The sequence below is a fragment of the Chrysochloris asiatica genome, unplaced genomic scaffold, assembly GCF_000296735.1.
Source record: "Chrysochloris asiatica unplaced genomic scaffold, ChrAsi1.0 scaffold00090, whole genome shotgun sequence".
In the NCBI taxonomy this organism is placed as follows: Eukaryota; Metazoa; Chordata; class Mammalia; order Afrosoricida; family Chrysochloridae; genus Chrysochloris; species Chrysochloris asiatica.
Window position 1 is genome coordinate 11734169 of NW_006408608.1, and position 19534 is coordinate 11753702.

The 19534-nt window shown below is 40.2% G+C and overlaps 1 protein-coding gene across 1 annotated transcript in view; it reads right to left on the bottom strand.

The window, feature by feature from the left end:
- Nucleotides 1–19534, bottom strand: part of KIF1B (kinesin family member 1B) — a 196135-nt gene that overhangs the window by 3458 nt on the left and 173143 nt on the right. Inside the window, exons 36-43 of the mRNA XM_006866398.1 lie at nucleotides 18586–18691; nucleotides 9198–9312; nucleotides 7565–7698; nucleotides 6516–6577; nucleotides 4657–4802; nucleotides 4226–4465; nucleotides 2118–2189; nucleotides 1058–1179 (exon numbers count right to left, since the gene is read on the bottom strand). Coding sequence (XP_006866460.1) covers nucleotides 1058–1179; nucleotides 2118–2189; nucleotides 4226–4465; nucleotides 4657–4802; nucleotides 6516–6577; nucleotides 7565–7698; nucleotides 9198–9312; nucleotides 18586–18691 — 997 coding nt within the window. The remainder of the gene's footprint in view (nucleotides 1–1057; nucleotides 1180–2117; nucleotides 2190–4225; nucleotides 4466–4656; nucleotides 4803–6515; nucleotides 6578–7564; nucleotides 7699–9197; nucleotides 9313–18585; nucleotides 18692–19534) is intronic.

Here is a 19534-nt window from a genome sequence, read left to right on the forward strand (position 1 = left end):
TGACCATAAACTCCATTTCATTTTCTGTTTCTCTTTAGTCATGTGGCCACACCTAGGGTGTGTTTTTCAAAGTATGGTCCCTGGTCCAGCAGCATCTGCTTTGTGTGGGAGTTGGAAATTCACATTCACAAGGCCCACTCCAGACCTTCACAATCAGAAAGTGGGGAGGGGCGTAGCGATCTTTGCTTTCACACACCTTCTAGGTTATTATGATACAGCTCCAGTCTGAAAGCCACTGGCCTAGGGAATGGTGGGCACAGCAGGAAGTGGGGAGGCCTGGCTCCTGAGGGCACACACAGAGCAGAGCTGCCCCAGAACATGTACGCGGAGCACTTCACTGATTCTCTGGAATTGGGATGCATAAGTGATGGTGACCACATTTTAGTTAGCAGTGCTTTTTGTTCTTTCTTAGACATAAATAATGTTTTTGCTGATGACATCTTAAACTTAATGAAATTACCTGGCTGTGTATTTTTCTCTAGCCACATGTTGGTGCAGGGAGAGTTGGATGATAACCAGATGGGTTTTTCCAGGTGAGAGAAACATACGGTGACAGGGACAGTATCAACTGAGCAGTGACTATAAGATATGTTATAGTTATACTTCTTACTGAAGTTAAAAAAATAATATCAGCAAAATAGTTTTCCCAAGATAGGAAATTTCTGACATTATGACTGGGGACAAACTGGGGTGGGAGTGGAACAATGAAATGAGCTTAAGATAAGCAGAGGAGACATGAATGACTTGATGCCAAAAGAGAGTAGGACATAAAAGGCAGACTGAATCCAGCTGCCATGTCCCTCTGGTTTCTCTAGATGGTGCCAGTGACATTTTGGGTGGGTCACTTCTCTGTGTGGGACCTTTCCTTCGAGGGCAGGGGTTTTTAGCAGCCCTGGTCCTACCATCCACTATTATATCCCATAAACAACTCCCTCACAGTCCCCAATACTGCCTAGTGGGGAAGGGTGGCCCTCTGCCGAGAACCAGGAGTTGGAGAAAAGTTGTCATTTTCTGTGATTCTTAGATCAGTTTCTCATAGTGCTAGCTAGGTACTTACTTCTGATCCAAAGAGCTGCTCCTTGAGTCTACCAGAGAGGGGCAGGTAGAAGAGGGTGTGAGGGTAGCACTGCTGAAACTGGACACAGAGGGATCCCGACCAATTGGAGAGATATCAGACAACTGGAAGCAGACAGAACGTGGCATGTGAGACTCAGGTGAAACACGCTGCTTTTTGCAGTAATGGGCTCTCTCACTCTCACCAATCAACTTCAGAAGATCATTTGCTAAATTAGCCTACAGGTAGTTGTGATCTGAGAGGCAAGGCTGGCTGTGTATACTGCTACAGGTTTTGTGCACCAGTGAAATAGTCTTCTACGTGAGAGCACGTACTAAACGCCAAGCTCAGTACTAACAATATGGTAGAGCCCATGCCCTCCTGGAGCGTTCATTTTCATGGGGAAGGTAACTATCAACAAACAAGCACTTTAGAACATGTTGGACACTATTAAGTGCTATGGAGAAAATAAAGCAGTGATGGATTGGTGTCAGAGAGTTACTGGATTTACAAAGGATAGCTACAGAAAGCTGCTCTAAGGACGTAATAGTTGAGCAGAAAAGCGAAAGAGACAAGGGTGCCAATAATGCAATATCTAGAAGATCATTCTAGGTAAAGGCACAAGTGTGCAGACACCAAAGGCAGGAATAAGCTTGGAGCCATTGAGAAACAGCAAAAAAAGGTCAAAATGACTAGAATAGAGTGAATGACTCAAGTTCTTAGAAATGTTCATCTGAAGGAGGTAAAATTTGATGCCTTCTTGTATCTGTCATAGGGTGACTTATCACTTTCCTACAGGAGATTCTTCTCCAAGTGATTAGGGAGAAAACAGACATATTTCACATTTGACAATCGCTCTTAGATACTTATATCTTTGGAAGCCAGTGTCCTGACTCTGAAATATTAGAATAAATACAAAGGGAGAGATCACAAATTCTCCAATACAATAATGCTCACTTCAAGCCACCTAAAAAGTCATATAATCTGGTGAAAGAAGGTAGGAGAGGCTCTGGAAAAATCAGTCACCAACATCCTGGATGCAAGCCAGAGTTCAAATGCTCACCTTGCAATCACTGATGCTGCCATGCACCTGGTTGAATTCCCGGTTGAAAGTGTGGGTAAGAAGTTGCAGGCACTAAACAAGAGAAAGAAAAGTGTAAGCTGAGCCTACAAGTTCAATGGCCTAATGAGTGTGTGGCAGGGAGGAGGGAAAAGAAGATCACGGAGACTCATAAAGGAGCTCACGCTCTGCCCAAATCACCACTTACTAAGCATACAGAGCAGGAGAAGTCTAATACCCCAGACCCACTGCAGTCGAGTCAATTCTGACTCACAGTGAGGCTATAAACCTTTACAGAGCAAAAAGTCTCATTTTTCTCTCTCACAGCAGCTGGTGGTTTTCAACTGCCAGCCTTGCAGTTAGCAGTCCAGTGCTTATCCTACAATGCCACCAGGGCTCCTTAAAAGAAGTGTGGCATATAGCTAATAAAGATATAACAAAATACGTAGATTTAAAAAGCCCTTCTCCAGACTACAAACATTATGGTGAATTACTGCAGACACCATAAAGTACTTCAGAATGCAATAAACCAAAAAAAATCTCACTGCTATTAGAGTTGGTTCCAACTCATATTGACCCTATAGAGTTTCTGAGGCTAAATCTTTATGGGAGCAGACAGCCTCATCTTTCTTTCAAGGAAGAATGCAACAGCAACCCTTTAATTCTCCAGTCATCCTGGTACTAACAGGCATGTTAGCCTCAGTGAGTTCTCAGGACATAGCTTTCTAGATAATCTAGAAGCCTACTCAGTTATTAAAGTAAAGCGAAACAAACACAAAACTCCTCTTACTTCTCTAGCTCCTTTTCAGCCAACTGTCCAGAAACCACACCTCTGGGAGTCACCCTCAGCGCTCACCCTTCTTCTGCCTTCTCCTACACTATCCACTTAACAAGGAATGTGGATTCTACCTTCTGAAGGTCTCTTAAGTGATTCCCCTTTCTTTTGGCCACACATATCACTGCCCTAAGCTAAACAACCATTATCATTTTTCTTACAAATTACTGCAATTAAGAGTTCTCCCTGCCTCTAGTCGCTCTTTAACATCAATTCATCCTCTGTAATGTTGTTGTTGTTAGGGGCTGTGGACTAGGTTCTGACTCACAGTGACCCTGTATAGGGTTTCCAAGGAATGGCTGGTGGATTTGAACCGTCAACCTTTCAGTTCAAACCGATCTTGCAGTCAAGTGTTTATCCTATAGCACCACACCAGGACTCCATCCTCTGGATTAGTGCCAAAGAAATCCTTCTAAAACACAATGCTGTTCTTTCTTTAGATGCCACTGAGTTGGTTCTCACTCATAGCGACCCTGTATAGGGTTTCCAAGGCTATAAATCTTTATGGGAGCAGAAAGCTTCTTCTTTCTCCTGCAGAGCAGCTGGTGGGTTTGAACTAGTGACCTTGTGTTTAGCAATCCAGTGCTTATCCTACAAAGCCACTAATGCTCCCCCAAACACAACTGTTGTTGCTAAGTGCTGTTGAGTTGGTACTGACTCATAGCAACCCTGTGCACGATTTCAGAGGCTTTAAATCTTCACAGGAGCAGAAAGCCTCATCTTTCACCCGTGGAGCTGCCACTGCCGGTGGGCTCAAACCACGGACCTGTGATCCACAGTCCAGCATTTAACGTGTGGAGCCACCATGCTCCCCAAACATAGTACCTGTTGAAAACTGTGAGTGGTTCCAGATCCTTCCCTGGATACAATCTAAACGCTTTAGAGGTACACACAGCCTTCATGATCTGGACCTTCCTACCTGGCTCTCCAACACTATCGCCTATCCCTCTCCCCCAAAGTCCCTTAACACTGGTCAAGCAGAAGGCCATCGCTGACTTTCCCCAGTCCCGTGCATCCTTCAAGGCCAGTCCACAAGTCCTCGCCTGTGGGAGGCCTCTGCTCGGGGTCCCATCATCACATTCTGTCCACACCTCTACTGTATTCTTGTTACAATCCTGTAACCCACTAGTCTGCATACTTATCAGAGGCAGGAATGGAGTCTTCTTTAACTCTATATCCAGCCTTGAAACTTAGACCCTCTAAGACACGTGCTGAGAATGAGTAAACGGAAAGTCTAACTCTCAGAGACTGAGGGCAGGGAGGAAGGGAGTCACACCTTGGTTGCCAGCTCTTTCTCTCGGTCCACCAGGCTTTCAATGTCTGCTGAGTCATAGCCACTGCTCTCACTGGGTGTGATGGCACTTTCAAAGGTGGTGGTTGAGATCTGAGAGGAGATGCTGGTAGAGGTGCTGAGAGTTCCACTGCTCAGGCTGGGAGACAGTGAGTCGCTCAGGGACTTGGGGATGCTGTCACCAAGTCGCTCACGAAGCAGCAAGAAGTGCCGGGTTTTCTCCACCTGAAAAGATCAACACTACTGTCTCAGCAAACACTAATCTCATCAAGACCTTACTAAGCAAAATATTACACCCGCATCGTGATCGAAATGGAAAAGCCTAGATGGTGAGGAGAAGAGGGAAGTTAAGACTGCCAGTGAGGGAATCCTGCCCAAGTCTGCTTGCATGTGAGAGCTGGGATGCCCTGGGTTACCTCATGGAGGAGCTCTAGCTTCTCTAACTCCCACTGATGCTCCAGGATGAGGCTGTCTCCACGGGGCCGCCAGCCTGCTAAGTTCTCTTCTCCCCGGACGTATGCCACTGACGTATCCAAGACTTTCCTTCTTCTCCTCTGCATGCCTAAAACAAGAGCAATGTATTTTTCCCACTAGCAAAAAAACTGAATTCCAATTGGAGCTAAAAATGAATTAATGACTCACAAGTCTTGGTGTGGTGCTCTAAGATAAGCACTGGACCGAAATGTCAGTTTGAACCTCAAGGTCAGTGGTTCAAACCCACCAGGAACCATATTTGGGGTCACTATGAGTCATAACTGACTCAATGGCACTCAACAAAAACAACATACATGGCAAGCTAAGATAGTTGGTCTCAAAATACATGAGATTTTATTATTAAATTTACCCCTTCTCCTTGCCCCAAATTCTTTGAACTTCTTTTAAAACTGAGTTTTACCATTTTTAAATAATCAGGAAGATTGCAATGCAATTTGAGAAAATGTTTATGGTAATTATGTTTACTGAAAATATACAGAAATTAAATATTCTCAACATTATGATTCAAAATATGTAAAAATATACTGATGTGAAATATAGTAAGTTCACAGACATATACACACACAAACACAGACACACAAACTACTTCAGTCAGGATGGTAGATTACAGACAGCTTTCACCCCTTCATTTTCCATTAATTTTTAAAATGCTATATTGGTTATATATAAAACATAATGAGTTTATATTAATTTAACATTTCTTTAAGAAATGGTCTGAACACTATAATTAGTTGCCATTGGGACTTAGATTCATACTTAAAGTCTTTTTTAAAAAATTTAAATCTTACTTGTGGGAGCCTGACTGCTTTTTCTAAAATGTCCCCAAAAACAAACTAAAATGTTCTCTAAAACTCACAGTAATAAAATGTTTAATTTTTTTTTTTTTTAATTCCCAGTTTTGACTCATGTTGTACAAGCACAGAAATAAAAATACTGCTGAAGTTCATGAAGGTAGAGGAAGTAGCAGTCCAAATAGGGATTAAAAATGTCACAGAACAACTTGGACATAATTATAACTTCTTTCCATGCCACTGGTGGTGGTGGTGGTGGTGATGTGCTGTGGAGTCAGTTCTGACTCATAGCGACCCTGTACAGGGTTTCCGAGGCTGTAAATCTTTACGGGAGCAGAAAGCCTCATCTTTCTCCCGTGGAACAGCTGGTAGTTTTGAACTGCTGACCTTAAGGTTTACAGCTCGATTCATAACCACTATGCTACCAGAGCTCCTTTCCATGCCACTGGGGGAGGTTGTGGGGGTGGATTCAAATTCTAGTTTTACAGCACCTATCCTGGTGTGGTGCTGTGGTATAAAGTACTGGACTGCAAGGTCGGTGTGAACCACAAGGTCAACGGTTCAAACTTACCAGCCTCTTTTTGGAAACCTTATACAGGGTTGCTATGAGTTGGAAACGACTCAATGGCATGTAACAATAACAACAGCAACATAAATTATCTCTGGGATAAAGATTGAGAAGTGAATGCTTACGAAATTTTCTAAGATAATTTTAAATCATTCAAAATTTTAAATAACATTCCATAGCTCAGCAAAACTTGTTCAATGTAATTTTTATAACTATCATCTTGCATGTGATAAACCAACATTTCAACTCTGAAAAAAGTAACCCCACCATCACTATCACTAAAAGACTTGCTTGTAAAACATACATCGTTTTCAAGATATTTTATCTCTATCCTAAATGGGTAGATGCTCCAAGTTTTTGACACAATATACCTCTAACATATGCAATGATAGCTTTCACTTCCTGGGTCCACAGAGCTTACCTGGACTACCTGTGTCTGCCATCTTGCATAAACTGAGTTCATAAATCCCAGTAACTCGATTGCTATTGGAAGAAAAGAATAAACAAGCACTTAATTTCTTACAGCTCAAAAACAGGGGACGCTCAGTTCTCTCTAGCTAAAACCCTAATTCCTCTGTAGGCACTGCAACCTACCTTCAAGTCTAATGACAGACCAGTCTCATACCTCATTGTTCTATTCCTATTCTGAACCTAATACAGATCTCTTCTAGAAGGAGCCCGTTTTCACCTCAATCTTTTAAACATTCCTATTCCAGTAGGAAGAATAAGATAGAACAATAAACTAGGAACTTTATAAAACAAATGTGAAAACTAAACATCTGCCTTTTCTTAACGTAAGAGGGAAAGTAGGAGGGAAAGAAAGTCTAGATTATGAAAATGATAAACATAAAACTCTTGGGTGTGAGCTGTAGAAAGGAGTACTTAAGAGAATGTTTGTACAGTAATTAATATGTATTTAATTTTATTAAGCTAGGTGGTGATGCACAATAGTAATTGAGTGTATTATTCCTGATATAGCTTTATATGGATAATAAATCTTAAAAAGAAAAAAACCTCAATGGTAATCTGTTAATAATAATATGTACAAGAACATTTAGTTCCTGCAAAATTGCTCTGGAAATGTCCACAATGTAATATTCCTTCCTTGATTCATCCACCCTTCAACATCAATCAAATCTCCATATAGCAGTCATTGCACTAACTGGTTTACAGACAGGAAGCTAATACCAGCCAGGGTTCCTAGAAGACTGCTGAGTCTACACTGGGTGAACAAACTGCCAAGGTATCTTTGGGGCGAAGATGGGGAGGGTGTAGATGGGGAGGGAAGTGCTTATGAAAATTTCCAGGACAATTCTAATCTAATTAAGCTCATCTAATCTAATTCATTAAAATATTTTACAATATTCCATAGCTCAGCATTACTTGTTCAGTGTGATTTTTATGCACGTCATAAGCCAGTGTTGTCACTGGGTAAACAAACTGGAAGCTAAATTTGTCTCAAGCACTTACGAGTCTGGGGACTTCGAGTAACCGCTGCCAAAGAGGCTGCGCAGAGAGCGTGGTGGCGAGACCTTGGCATCTCGGGAATAGAAGACCATGCAGACATCCTTGGTAATGACGGCTGGCTGAATGCAGTGATCCAGCTGAAAGCAGACAGGAATGTGCCTCGATGAGCAGGCAGGCAGCGCACATGTGACCGAGACTGTGCACTGCTGTATTTGGAAAGCTAGTCTGAGATGCAGGGACTGAAGGACTTCAAATCTCAATTTTTTTCTGTAGTAGTAATAACTAATATTTATCAAATGGTGAGGATGGTGAGACTTTGGACATGTTGTCAGAAAGATCAGTCTCTGGAGAAGGACAAGGTACTTGATAAAGTGGTGAGCCAGTGAAAAAGAAGAAGACCTGCAATGAGATGGATCGACACAGTGGCAGCAGTGAGGGCTCCAACCTAACAGCAATTGTGAGGATGGTGCAGGACCGGGCAGTATCTTACCGTGCTGTGCACGGGGTCGCTGTGAGTCAGAACCGACTCGATGGTACCTAGCAACACTGATGATTATATGCCAAGCACTCTCCTACACTTTTTATTAATTTGACCTCTCATTAACCTTCTAAAGTAAATGTTATAACCACCCCTTATAAGAGATGTGGAAACTGAGGCATAGAGCGATGAAGAACTGTGTTCACGGATACACAGGCAATAAGTGTCAGCACTGGGATTGGAACTCTGACAGTCTGGTTCTAGGGTCTGTGCTGTTAATACTTATAGCCTCTGTCCACAGCTACAAAAACAAAAGGTGAATTAAAAACACTGAGCTAGTATCAAGCATCTTCTCAGATCACAACCCTATAAACTCAGAAATCAGTAACAGGAAGATCAAAGGAAAAATGCATGGAAAAAATCAAATACATGAAAATTGAGTAACATCCTGTATAAAAACTACTGGGTAATAGAGGAAATAGCATTAAAAAATTCCTAGAATCAAATGAGAATGAAAACACAACATATCAAAGCCTCTGGCACACAGCAAAAACAATGCTCAGAGGTCAACTTATAACAATAAATGCACACATCATAAAAGAAAATAAAAATCAATACCTTACCCCAACGACTCCAATTATCAAAAAGAGCAGAGTAAAAAAGTGTACATTTCTATAGAATCGAAATGAAATAGAACACATAAAAACCAGGCGAGACATTGGCTTTAAAATCAGACATTCTTTGAAGACTAGTGACGAAACACATCCACTGCCACTGAATCCATCCCAGCTCACAGTGACGCTACAGGATAGAGTAGGACTGCCTGGGAGGTTTCCAGGACTGGAAATCTTTACAGAAGCACACTGCCTCATCTTTCGCCCATGGAGAGGCTGGTGGGTTTAAACTGCCGACCTTTCCAGTTAGCAGCTGATCGTTTCAACCACTGTAACACCATGGCTCCTAAGCTACAAACCCTGAAGCTACAATAAAAGTCATGTGCCTCATAGTTAAATAGAGAATAGGAACAGTTCTTTCAGACCAACCAGCAAAGTATAATAAAAGTAAGTGACTTTAGGACAAGGAGGAGGAAGAAAAGAGGACAAGACAGATCTGCTGTAACGTACATTTGGCAGTAACTGAAGCCCTGAGGTTTCTCACCTCTAGGTAGGCCGACAGGGTCATGTAGATCTTTTCTCCATAGGGTGTCACTCGGTTCAGAAGAAGGGAGTTATGTAGGGAGCTGTCCCACACCGCCTCAAACCGGTAGAAGGTCCTGAGGTGAGAAAGATAAGAGGGAATCATCAGAAAGAAGCTAGAGTTTCCTTAGTCCAGGTATTGTCATTGTCAGTGACGGACAGAATCGTAGCTGAACCAGAACTTTAAATGGATCAAAATCAAGTAACAGAGAACCCCTATCTCCCAGGAGAAAAACGTAGGGCCCCTTTGTCCTCCCCCACCCATCATCAAAGAGCACTTAACTGTGCTAACTTTTGACAATCCTGTCTCAGCCTACACAAATAAAAACAGTGAGATCAATCAAAGGGTTCAAGTGAATGGAATATGAGAGTACAGAGAGAAACTGAAAGAAGAAAGAAAGACTAAGCAAGCTGTTCCGTCAGTCAATAATGAGAACGGGAAGCAAATGCTTGTAAGCTTCAGTCTTTATATCACAATGCCATAAAAGCTAGTTCTGCTGAGCCTCAGAAAAGCCACAAATGTATCTGCGAGGATTAATGGTGGAAACAAGTTTTTGTTGTTGTTGTTAAGTACTGTTAAGTTGGTTCGGACTCATCATGATCCTGTACAGGGTTTCTGAGGATCAGCTGGTGAGCTTGAACCTTCAACATTGTGGTTTAATGCAACTTTGCAGTCCAGTGCATTCACCCACACCAGGACTCCCAGAGTCTTATTTTAAATAAATGAGTGCGTAATTATACTTAGCTGTTGTTCTAGTAAAAGAGAATGGTTTTGTAACACCACAGTCAGACAATTCTACCATTTGTTAGTTTGCCAAATCCCTTGTGAAAGTTAATATTACATTTAAATAACAACTAAAGTGTGGCATTGTAGGATATGCGCTGGACTGCAAGGTTGGTATGAAGCACAAGATGAGCAGTTCAAACTCATCAGCCAATCCCTGGCAATCCTATGCAGGTTTTCTATGAGTCGGAACCAACTTGTTGGCACTTAAAAACAACAAAGTTTAATTTAATAGATACCTACAAATTCCTTCTTGAAAGTTTCTCTAATTACTTTTCCTACTGATATAATACCACAAACCCTAGTTGACATGAAACTTTCCAATTTCTCAAGTCTTATTTGAAATTCTAAACTGAGTTCCACCAACAGAATTATACAGCTTTGCCCAACATTTCCACTCTCATATCCTGTCTCTGAGCTGGAAAGAAACTGTGGACACGCCAGCATAGTGGATTTGCCATCACCACAGGCTTTCCATAGATGTTATACATTAACCTGATTCAACTAGAGAGGCTTTCTGTATACTTGGGTCCCTACTTCATATGGCTCTCCTTAACTCTTTCCAAAACGGACACTTAACTATTGCTGCCTTTCCTAGATTTCCCAGAATAAATAGCTAGCCGATCTTTTCTCTCAATACATTCCCATGTTTCTTCCTCCAGAAACAATCACTGAAAATATACTCAAATTCTAAAAGTGAACCCTTTGATCACACTTTATCTTCTAAGTGCCCGTGTGTGACGCCTGGTCATTTCATGCTGTAGCTGCTTCTAGATCTAAGTCTAACCTCTGAGGCCACAAGTGTGGGTGAAGAAAATGTTCTATTAAGGAAGAGAGACAACTAACAAGACAACAGGACAATCACAAGGCTCCAAGAGCAACCGTAACTAAGGATGAAGAAAGTCTGTTCAAAACTCCTGGACTCTGTGGGCTCAGCACAGAACCCTTGATAGGAGGGGTGGGGGCTTTAAAAAGTTCATGATTAATTCCATTATATTTTCATTCCATTTTTCCATGAACTTTCTGACGCCTCCTCATACACCCACAACCACTACTTGGATCAACTCTTCATTTTAATTTGGTTATAAACACATTCTAATTTGGGGTGATGTTGTCCACTACTCTACAGATACTGAGTGAGAACACTAACACTTTGAGAGCTTTTTCATTGTGTCCTGCATTTGCCTTAGTACCTGGCACAGTGCCTACCTGGCCCATCACAGGGACAGAACACATTTGTGCTGAAGTGTAATGAAGTCCCCTTCTAGGAATAAGGACATTGATTACTTTGGTGATACCTGGTGCAAATTCTTATCAATGGTTGTTGTTAGGTGCCGTCCAGTTGTTTCTGACACACAGTGACGCACAGCAGAACGAAACAGTGCCAATCCTGCGCCATCCTCATAATTGTTATGTTTGAGCCTGTTGTTGCTGCTCACTCATCTTCCTCTTTTTCACTGACCCTCCACTTTACCAGGCATGATGTCTTTTTCCAGGAACTGGTCCCTTCTAAAAACACGTCCAAAGTAAGCGAGATGAAGTCTCGCCATCCTGGCTTCTAAGGAGCATTCTGCCTGTACTTCTAACACTAATTTGTCTGTCTTCTAGAAGTTCATGGTACTTTCTATAGTCTTCACCAATACCATAATTCAAGTGCATTAATTCACTGTTCAACTTACACATGCTTATGAGGTGACTGAAAATACTATAGCTTGGGTCAGGTGCACCTTAGCCCTCAGACTGACAGCTTTGCTCTTGAACACTTTAAAAAAGGTCTTTTACAGCAGATATGCCCAATGTAATACATTATGTGATTTCTTGACTGTTGCTTCAAGGATTGTTGAGTCTCTGACAACTTTAAACTTTTCTCTGTTTATCATATTATTAGTCCAGTTGTGAGGATTTTTTGTTTTTGTTTTTTTTTACATTAAAGTGCAAGCCATACTGAGGGCTGTAGTCTTTGAGTTTTTCTTCTTTTTTTTTTCAGATTTGTTCTAAACTGTATACCTTTCTTTGTTGTTTTTTAAGCTTTTATTGTGAATTATGTGATAGTTTACATGCAAGAACATTAGCTTTACATTCATCCTATGGTATTTCGTTTCATTGCAATGATTACAAAATAGATCTTGAAATGCTTTTTTGACGACAAATTAGATGTCATTCCTTTTTGTCATTCCTAGAATAGTTAAGTCATATGATAGCCTGATTCAAAATGGCTAATACCAGTCAATTTCAGCTCACTAATGCCTAGGATATCAACTTTAATGCATTCCATTACATTTCTGATGACAATTTTCCTAGATTCATACTTTGTATATTCCATGTTCTGATAATTAATGGATGTTTGCTGTTGTTTCTCTCCATTTTGAGTTGTGCCACATCAGCAAATGAAGGTCTCAAAGCTTTGTTCCATTCATGTCATTAAGGTCAATTCTTTGAGGAGGCAGTTCTTCAATTATTTTGAGTGCCTTCCAGGCTGAGGGGTTCAAGTTCACAACTATCACTTAGCACTCCCCTCATGCCATCATTTAGGTTCTTTCAACTGAAACCAAATGTTTTGAATTTGCGCTAAGAACACCCTTCATATCTGTTTTCAGGATAAATTTTCACACTGATATAAAAGAGAATATTTCAGTGGTACACACTTGGCCAACATAAAGGAAGATGGCATGAAATTTTGATTCCAATAAAATGTTCCTATATTGGAGACACTGGTTTAGTTACTGAATATTCTCAAAATACCTCTCTTAAGAGGTCTTTTTCAGAAATAGAATTAAAACTGGTAAGAAATGTCAACTGAATCAATCTGGCAATAGAATTTAGGATTATAAACTGGGCTGAATCCCACATGGCTCTCATAAGGTGGTTAGGAGCTCATTCCAACTGGATTTCTCAAGATGTTCTGAACAGCAGCAGCACCAGTAGAGAAACAGGATATCTTCTCTTGAATTTGTTAATTTTGAAAAAACTTTTAAAAACAACTTGTTACATGAACAGTCATACCTGATGGATCCACTCAAGAGAGCTCATCAGGCAGACCTCTGCAATGCAGACTGAATAGAGTTCAGATTAAAATATAAAATCATTATATCGATCACATCAGTTAGCAGTCAAATAAGTCAGTCTTACTAACCACAGGCATTTTCTAACATTTTAGATTACATGCCACGTATCCTCATTGGACAATCTCTTTGATATCCCACATGAGTAAAGTTTTACTAAAGGTAATACAGAAACAGCTGCAAGCATACATTGACAAAGAACTTCCAGAGGTGTGCGACAAGGTTGTATTCTTTCACTGTACTTATTCAACCTGTATGCTGAGCAAATAATCCGAGAAGCTGGTTTATATGAAGAAAAACGTGGCATCAAGATTGGAGGAAGACTCATTAACAACCTGCATTATGCAGATGATACAACCTTGCTTGCTGAAAGTGAAGAGGACTTAAAACATTTACTGATGAAGATCAAAGAGCACAGCCTTTGGAATGGACTACATCTCAATATAAAGAAAACAAAAATCCTCACCACTGGACCAATAAACAACATTCTTATCAACGGAGAAAAGATTGAAGTTGTCAAGGACTTCATTCTTCTTGGATCAACTATCAACACTCACGGAAGCAGCAGTCAAGAAATCAAACGGCGTATTGCATTAGGCAAATCTGCTGCACAAGACCCTTTTAAAGTGTTGAAGAACAAAGATGTCAGCTTGAGGACTAAGGTGCGCCTGACCCAAGCCATGGCATTTTCAATAACCTAATATGCATGCCAAAGTTGGACAGTGAATAAGACAGTAGAAGAATTGATGCTTTTGAGTTATGGTGTTGGATGAGAATATTGAAAGTGCCATGGGCTGCCAAAAGAACCAATAAATCCGTTTTGGAAGAAGTACAGCCAGAGTGCTCCTTGGAGGCCAAGATGGCCAAACTTCATCTCTCATACTTCGGACATATTGTCAGGAGGGACCAGTTGCTAGAGAAGGGTATCATGTTTGGTAAGGTGGAGGGTCAGAGAAAAAGAGGAAGACCTCCAACGAGATGGATTGGCCAAGTGGCAGCATCAACGGACTCAAGTGTGGCAACAGTAGTGAGGTTGGCCCAGGATCAGGCAGTGTTTTGTTCTGCTGTGCATGAAGTCACTATGAGTCGGTACCGACTCGATGGTACCTAACAGCAACATCAATTTCTTCAGTCTTCTTTTCTAAGTCAGATGATGAGAGAGGAGAAAAAACTACCTTTACTTCATAAGAAGGATTTTTCAATGTTTCTATTCCCAAAGAGGAGAGAAAGAAAACAAATTACCCCAGAGAGCAGAAAAAGAAATCCTTTAAAAATAAACAAAATATTTCTCAGAGACACAGCTACCCAAATAACAAAATTGGTCTTTACTGTTGCACAGGACTAAACCAAGTAAAAGTAAACAGTTATGCAAAGTCATATGCCATATGCCAACACATCTTTAAAGCTTTTGGCAGAGGACAAAGAAAAGAACAGAAAACAGAGCTTGAGATACAGTATGAAATGAAGGGAGAAATATTCTACTTAGTAACACAGATGAAGTAGAATATTTCTCCTTTCATTTCACACAGTATCTCAAGCTCTGTTTCCTATTCTTTTCTCTGGCACTATAGGGTAAGTAAGCACTGGACAGCGAATGACAAGGTTGGCAGTTCAAACCCACAAGCTGTTCCTTGGAAACCCTAAACAGGTCAATATGAGTTGGAACCGATTAAGCAGCACTTAACAACAACAACAATGTAGATAAGGAAAATTTGGGGTTGTGGGGTTTAAGGATAAAATGAGCAAGTTTAGTGAATGAAATGACAAAATGACTCAGAAGTCTGAAATACAAATCAATTAAGAAGCTAAATGCTGAATTGTACATATGTCAGAAAGACCCAGGGCTCAAAAAAGTGTATTATAGTTAACAGAATAAGGTATTTTCTATTCTAGGGACAGCTGAAGACTGCATGGGAAAAATCACTAAGTGAAAATGGCAATCAAAGCAACATAAGACAGTCTGTCAAACTAGAATCTTTACATGCAAAGAAGCAAATGGAAAATACCTAAGAATATCCTTATCAAGAAAGAACCTGCAAAACATAGAAAAGGCTTTTGCTAGTGCAGGGAAAAAAAAAAAAAAAGATGAGAGAAAAGCAAAGAGGACATAGATTAAAAAAGACACATTTGCTGATAAAGCAAAGTGAATTCATGTGGACAATTAACAAGCAGAGGATCCTATGGGCAGCTTGATACAGGGCACACAGTAGCATGGATCCCTCTCCCGACATTCAAATAAGGAGAATGCTGGGCATAAAAAGGATTGTGGAGACGACCTCTAATATTTCCTTTAGAGAACACTAAGTCTTGAGAACGGCAGTAGGTGTGCTGTGGCGTTCAAGGAAAACTGTAACTCAGCTGTTAACAATACACACATAGGTCTAGGATGAAAAGAAGTACTGGATCGTGCCAGTTATAGTCTGTTATCAGTCTATCAGGAAAAAAATTCTAATATATATATATATACACACACACACACACACACACACACACACATAACATAAAAGTAAGGGTTCTGTGAGTCTAATCTTCACCATTAATCTTACACAAATAGTACAGAAGATTCTCTTAACCAAACTCCATTTAGCACCTCACCGCATTAACCTATGTTCTCTAGGTCCCTAAAAGATAAATTCGGATGTCTGTTTCTCTTTAAATATCCTTAACAAGAGAACTGGTGACCTATTTTTTTCACATGACCAGGTACATTGCTCCTAAGAGTTGAGTTGCATGTTATGTCATGTATGAGTTGTATTTGGTCCCAGACTTGTTTATGCCAATTGTTATTTATTTATAATTATCTAAATATGTCTCGGTGTGGCGCTGCGGGTTAATGCTCTGGACAGCAAAATTTAAACCACAAGGTTGGTGGTTCAAGCTTACTTTTCAGAAACCCTATCAGGGTTGGAACTGACTTGATGGCACATAACAAAAACAACAATTAAATATTAGAAAAACCGTTGAAATATGAGGGCAATGAGAGTCTCTGTTTCTGTGGAAACCAAATAGAATGTTTTCAAAAGATTTAATAATGGTGAGTTGTTTAAAAAAGCAACTGTTAAGACTGGCTGAGATAAATATAAAGAAAGGAAGAATTTCAAAAAGTTTAAAGAATTTTAAATTTAAATTTTATTCACAGATTTCTCATTCTTATTCCATCAAACTGAGTTTCTCTTATTCCATATGAGAAACTATGGGTGTAGTTTTGCAAGTAAAACAATGAAAAGTTCAATAAATGAGCCTGTAATTAAAGAAAAGGCCTTGACCCTGCACAAGAGGTTGACAAATAAATACTGCTAAACCTACCATATGCTCCTAGGAAACCTTATATAGGGTTGCTCTGAGTCAGAACCAACTCAACAGCATTTAACAACAATACTAAAAAACAAAAATGTTTAAGGTGTGCATCTTTTTTATTATACTTTAGTTTAGCTAATTGTTTTGATGACAATAACAAATTCATCATCTCCTACAACATCTAACCCACTGCTGAGAATGAATCAAAGGCCTTTGTAAGGCTACACTAATGTAAACCAGGTTAGTACAACCAGTACTTCAAACAAATATCTTTCTCCATGTATTTTGCTAAGTAACCTAGGGAAACTTAAGATACATTTCTTAGTGCAAAGAAAATACGGTAGTGAATGCCAGTTGAACAATTGCTAAAATTGTTTGCTAGAAGAGAGAGCATTGGAAGGAGTTATTGCTGACTTCAGGGAAGTGAGATTGTTCAAGATTTTGCCCTAGTCAAAAAAACAACAACCCTAAGAACCCAAATCAACTCTTACCAAGTTGATTCTAATTCCTAGTGACCCTATATAGGGTTCTCAAGACTGCACATCATTATGGGAGCAGACAGTCTCACGTTCTCCCACAGAGCAACTCGTGGTTTTGAATTGCTGACCTTATGGGTTAGCACCTCAATGCCTAACCCACAGCATCACCAGAGTTCCTCAAGTATAGTCCAAATCCAAAAAACTAAAACCCAATCCACTGCCATCAAGCTGATTCCAACTCATAGCAACCTTATACAGGGTTTCTGAGGCTGTAAATCTTAAAAAAGCCTCATCTTTCTTCTGACGAGCAGCTGATGGGCTTGAACTGTCAACCTTTTGGAACAGTCCAATGCTTAGCCTCCAGCATCACCGAGGCTCCCTAAGTTGTTGCTAAGTGTTGTTAAGTCAGTTTTGACTCATAGAGACCCTGATTAGGGTTTCCGAGGAATGTATGGTAAGCTCGAACAGCTGATCTTGCAGTTCACACCGATCTTGCAGCCAAGTGCATTAGCCCTCAGCACCACATCACGACTCCAAATATAGTCTACGGAAGGTCAAAGCCCTCTTCTTAATCTCTGCTACTTCTGTTTCCCATACATACACTCCTATTTCCCATACATCCACATGCTCTCACACTCCTTTCTTTCCCCACAGCCAGTTCTTCATACATGCAAACAAGTGAATAATAAGAGTCTAGGCAAAACTATCATACAGGTAAACAACAGAAAGAAATTCATCTTGGCCCAAGCTTTCCTTTTAATTCTGTTTCTGACCATTGTCTTATTTTATTTCTGCATCTTCCCAACATATGAGCAATTTTTTTTAGGCACAGACAGAAGCACTGGCAAATGTTACCCGAAGGCAGTATATTCTGAGCCCACATGAAAACATACAGCCACGTTTTTGTTTTCCAGCCTTTGCCAGGTGAAGAAATCAAGTCTTCATGCGCAATGACACAGCTCCTTTCCTGGGCAAGAGCCCCAGATGAACATGGGAAAGCAGAATGGCTGCTTACTTTATGCTTTGTCTTTAATCAACACAATTATAAAAGGGGTTTTAGGGTTAAAAATAGGAGTTCTGGTGTGGCGCTACAGCACTTCAAGGTTGGTGGTTCAAACCCACCAGCTGCTCCTTGGAAACCCTATCTATGCAGGGTTGCTATGACTTGGAACCAACTTGATGGCACTCAGTAACTTTAAAATGAAAAATAAAATTAGCTATTTAAACAGTCTGCCTGAGAAGACTTTATGCATAAATGAAAATAACAAATCCTGAAGATAATTGAGCCGATACTAGCAGCAGTAATGACTGGACACAAGAGGCTTCATTAAGCCATGGTGGAGACGTTCCCAGGATACCCAGGAGTGTGATAACCTTCTCCACAGCAACTGTATCACAGGGAAACATTTCGTCTCAGTAATAAGTTATTTGCACTTTAAAAAAGAGTTTTCTTTGCTTGCTTTCTCTTTGTCATTGTGTTAATAGTGACTGAAACTCCACATGGGATTAAACATTTTCATTCTATAAGGGGAACTGGTCACCCTTATAACTATAGCTCTGAAGATTTACTTGTTTTTGAGAGGGAGATAGACAAGGGAGGAAACTGCATTTTGAAGTGCAAAGAAGTCATTCCATCATTTGAATCAAGAGTCACTAGTGACTATGGAATCTACTGGTATACCAGTTAATCCATAGGGGCTGACTCATCACACGCCTTGGGGGCCCCACCTGCTAGAGTTGTGGGAAGACTTCAGGTACTTGGCGGAGATAATATTTAGGGAGAGGATGGCATCAACTGCAGCTTCATCCACCTCAGCCTTATTCCTAATTCGGCCTAAAAGAAAGAAAGAAAAAAAATCAGAATATAGGCACACTTAAAAACACAACATGAATTTATTAAGCCAAGAAACGTACTTTTAAATCATGGTGTAAGCCCAGGTACTGGAGTGTCATTTGGTTTATTCTGTACTTAATAAGTACACAGTAAGCACCATGTAAGTGTTTGGTAAATAAAGTAGGCAAATAAATCAGGGAGTTTTTCAGAGAAGCCTTAGTAACTTCAGCTTTCACCCTATGTCACCCTTTCTGATCAGAAAGCATCTCCTCTGCTTTACTTACTAGTGTTCCAGATGAAAACTAATTCGTAAAAGATTCTGAAAACCGCAGCCCCAGAATGCCTCCCAGGGATTCTTAATTTATTCACAGATCTCCCCAAAGGCGTCCAAGAATTCAGAGGGTCCAAGAACTCAGACAGAAAAAAAAAAAAAAATTACATCTTTATTTTCATGAATCTCTAATTGATATTTGGCATTTCCTTCAATTATGAAGGGAGGCAATATACCACAGTAGAATTACTAGTATCTGTGAATCTGTCCCTCAGTAGGTGTATTCATATAAAATTAGTGTAAAATATCTTTACATTCATCACCAGTTTGAAGTTGATAAACCAATAAAAGAGTGCTTCTTACAATTTTGTTTAATGTTTTAACAATTATATTCCAATATTATACTTTCCTTAATAGTACCAAGTATTTTCCACATTGAAAATACCTAATGCAAAGCAGGGGTATATAGGCTTCAAAACTGCCAAAGGGGTCCATGACACAAACATGGTTAGGAATCTCTGCTTACACCGTTGAGTTAATTGTTACTCTCATTATGCCTAAATGTAATTTCT